Source organism: Trichechus manatus, unplaced genomic scaffold (assembly GCF_000243295.1).
Source record: "Trichechus manatus latirostris isolate Lorelei unplaced genomic scaffold, TriManLat1.0 scaffold00250, whole genome shotgun sequence".
In the NCBI taxonomy this organism is placed as follows: domain Eukaryota; kingdom Metazoa; phylum Chordata; class Mammalia; order Sirenia; family Trichechidae; genus Trichechus; species Trichechus manatus.
This window is the reverse complement of record NW_004444186.1, coordinates 743,812-746,495: the sequence shown is the minus strand read 5'-3', so window position 1 is coordinate 746,495 and position 2,684 is coordinate 743,812. Positions and strand designations below refer to the sequence as shown.

General features: G+C 60.8%; 1 protein-coding gene across 1 annotated transcript in view; it reads right to left on the bottom strand.

The window, feature by feature from the left end:
• Window positions 1-228, bottom strand: part of C2CD4D (C2 calcium dependent domain containing 4D) — a 1,109-nt gene extending 881 nt beyond the window's left edge. Inside the window, exon 1 of the mRNA XM_012559453.1 lies at window positions 5-228. Within this exon, the coding sequence (XP_012414907.1) occupies window positions 5-228 (224 nt within the window). The remainder of the gene's footprint in view (window positions 1-4) is intronic.
• Between the last annotated feature and the right edge of the window lie 2,456 nt (window positions 229-2,684).

Below are 2,684 nucleotides of genomic sequence, written 5' to 3'. Positions count from 1 at the left end.
GAGGCCTCGGCCGCCCGCGTCGCGCCCGACCTGGGGCTCGGCGCCGCCTGGGTCCGGGAGCCGAGGCGGGATGAAGAACTGCGGGATGCGGTCGGGGGTGAGGATGTTGGGGCAGGCGCGCGCGGGCGGGCCCGGGGCGCGGCGCTTAGGGAACAGGTTGGAGGGTGCCCACCGGGCCCCGGGCTCGGCGGTCCCCACCTTGTAGCCAGCTTTCTCCAAGAGCCACATGCGGTGGGGTGGCAGTGATAAAGTCTGAATTCCGCGAAGGCGAGAGGGTTTGAATCCAGGGTCTCAGGTTGGAGAGCTGGACAGAGGAGAGAAGAGGGGCCGGCGGTGAGTGATGCGGCCAGTGTACACTCGCTGTGCACCGCCCTGCCTTCTCCTTCCCGGGGGGCCCGGGGGTGCCCCGGCCTCTGTTTGAGCAGGAAAGACAAAGGGCAGCCAAGTGGGGTGGGGGTGGGAGTGCGGAGGAAATGGAGGGAACCCAAACCTGACAGTCACATTTTCCGATGCAGGCCTCGGGGACACCCAGTGCACACACTCATTAATACTAAGGATGCTCGCACCCAACTCCGAGGGCACAACACACCATCTAGAAGACTAGGCTACTGTTAGAATAACACCTGCATTACCAAAAGGTTTGTGGTCACAAACACCGTCCCAGACCCCAGACCCGACTCATATACACGTGACTCCTTAAGGGACACCGAGGCCCTAGGCAGCCTCAAACTGCCCCCTCCCTCCCGTCCCCCATTACGAAGACGTGGGCTCTCCTGCAAGATCTGGCCTGGAGCTGGGGGCGGATTAACCGGTCGGCACGGTGCGCACCGGTTCACAGTAAGCAACGTAGGCACGGGCTTAATTGTGCGTGAAACCGATGTGAACTTGTTCACTACAGATTGGTAAGTAAGCACAATTAAGCCCGTGCCTACCTTGCTTCCTGGGTAATCCGCCCCTGTCTGGAGGCCGTCGGGACGCCCTCCCCTGCCCGCGCGCGCTCGCCTCGGGACTGAGCCATCCTTGGCCCCGGCCCCACCTGCCTCGGCTGGCTCCTCCCTCGTCTTCGCGAGCCGCTCCAGGCCAGAAGCAGACCAGCTGCACAACGGGCGGCGGATCTGAGGGCTCCACGAGCTGGTCCAAGGAGACGCACGTCTCGGGGGCACGGAATCCCCCTCCCCTGAGCCCTGACCGGTCCGACTCCAGTTTCCCAGCCCCACTGCATCCCAAGTCCTCAGGGCGGGACGGGCCGTTGGGCCGCCCCTCCCACTCTCCAGTCTTTTTCTCCCCTGGAAACGGCCGCACACAAAGGCAGCATTGATTCTCTGCCATCGCCAGTGGGCTCCGGGAGGCTCCACCGCCGAGCGATCACCGCACCCCCGCACCGCACTCCCGGGAGCCTGACCGACGCTGCGACCCTTGCCCGGGACTCCGAGCCCACGGCGGGCTCTGCCGGGCGCCGAGAGAGCAGGCCTCACCTGTGGGCCGCGCTGGGTCCTGGCTTCTGGCCCGGAGCATTCAGATCCCGGAGGGGAGCAGCTTCCTCTCCAGCTTGCTCCTCTGGCCCAGTCCTTCTGGGAGGAGCTGGCAGGGGCCTCCGCTGTCTACTTCCGACCTCTTTTCCTGGATAAACACAGTTCTGTCTCCGCAGCCATCAGCCGGACCGGCCTTCTTAACTCCTTCTTCCAGCAGCGCCCAGCCCTGCACCCCAGCCTCCTCTGCTGGGCCTGGGCTACTTGGGGAGTGGGGATGTGGGAGCAACGAAGAGGGAAGAGGCCACCAGTGGGGAGTGGCGGCCATCCGTCTGTGCAGCACTGACCTCGCTCACCCGAGCCCTCCCCGGTGAAGCGCCCAGGTGAAGCGCCCAGCCCTGGCCATACAAACAGCGTCTTCCCCAAAGCCCTTCTTGCTAGGATTCTGCCTTGGTTCCCATTGGCCTGTTCGGAGCTCACTGCCAGGCCATCCCAATAGCCTCAGGGCCGAGTAACATGCAGTGAACAATTCTCTGGAAACTGGCTGGGCTCAGGATTTCTGGACACAGAGACACCTAGGACAGCTGGGTTCCGACAGTGAGTCAGGGCAGGCTGGTCTGTGCCCCCCGTCCTTGGCAGAAGACTGTTAAACTATGAACAGCGGCAATGTCTCCCCCACTGCAGGCAGATCCAGAAAGCACAGGCCAGCACTGAGGAGATAAGACCATCAGCTGCAATGCAAGGCACACCCACCATCCTTCAGTCTCTCAAAGGCAGCAAACTCATTCTCTCCCTGGGACCTCTGCATGGGCTATTTCCTCTCCCAGAACTCGTCTTCATCCTTTAGATCTGGAGACCATCAATGGCACTCTCCCATCTACATTACCAAAAAAAAACCAAACCCATTGCCCTGAAGTCGATTCCAACTCCTAACTTAACCTTGGAAGGAGCCCTAGTGGCGTAGTGGTTAAGAGTTGGGTTGCTAACTCAAAGGTTGGTGGTTTGAACCCACCAGCTGCTCTGTGGGAGAAAGATGTGGCAGTCTGCTTCCATAAAGATAGAGTCTCGGGAACCCTATGGAGCAGTTCTGCTCTGTCCTATAGGGTCACTATGAGTCGGAATCGATTTGATGGTGGTGTTTTGTTTTGTTTTTTTTTGGGGGGTGACTCAATGGTTAAAGTGCTTGGCTGCTAACCAAAAGGTTGGCGGTTTGAA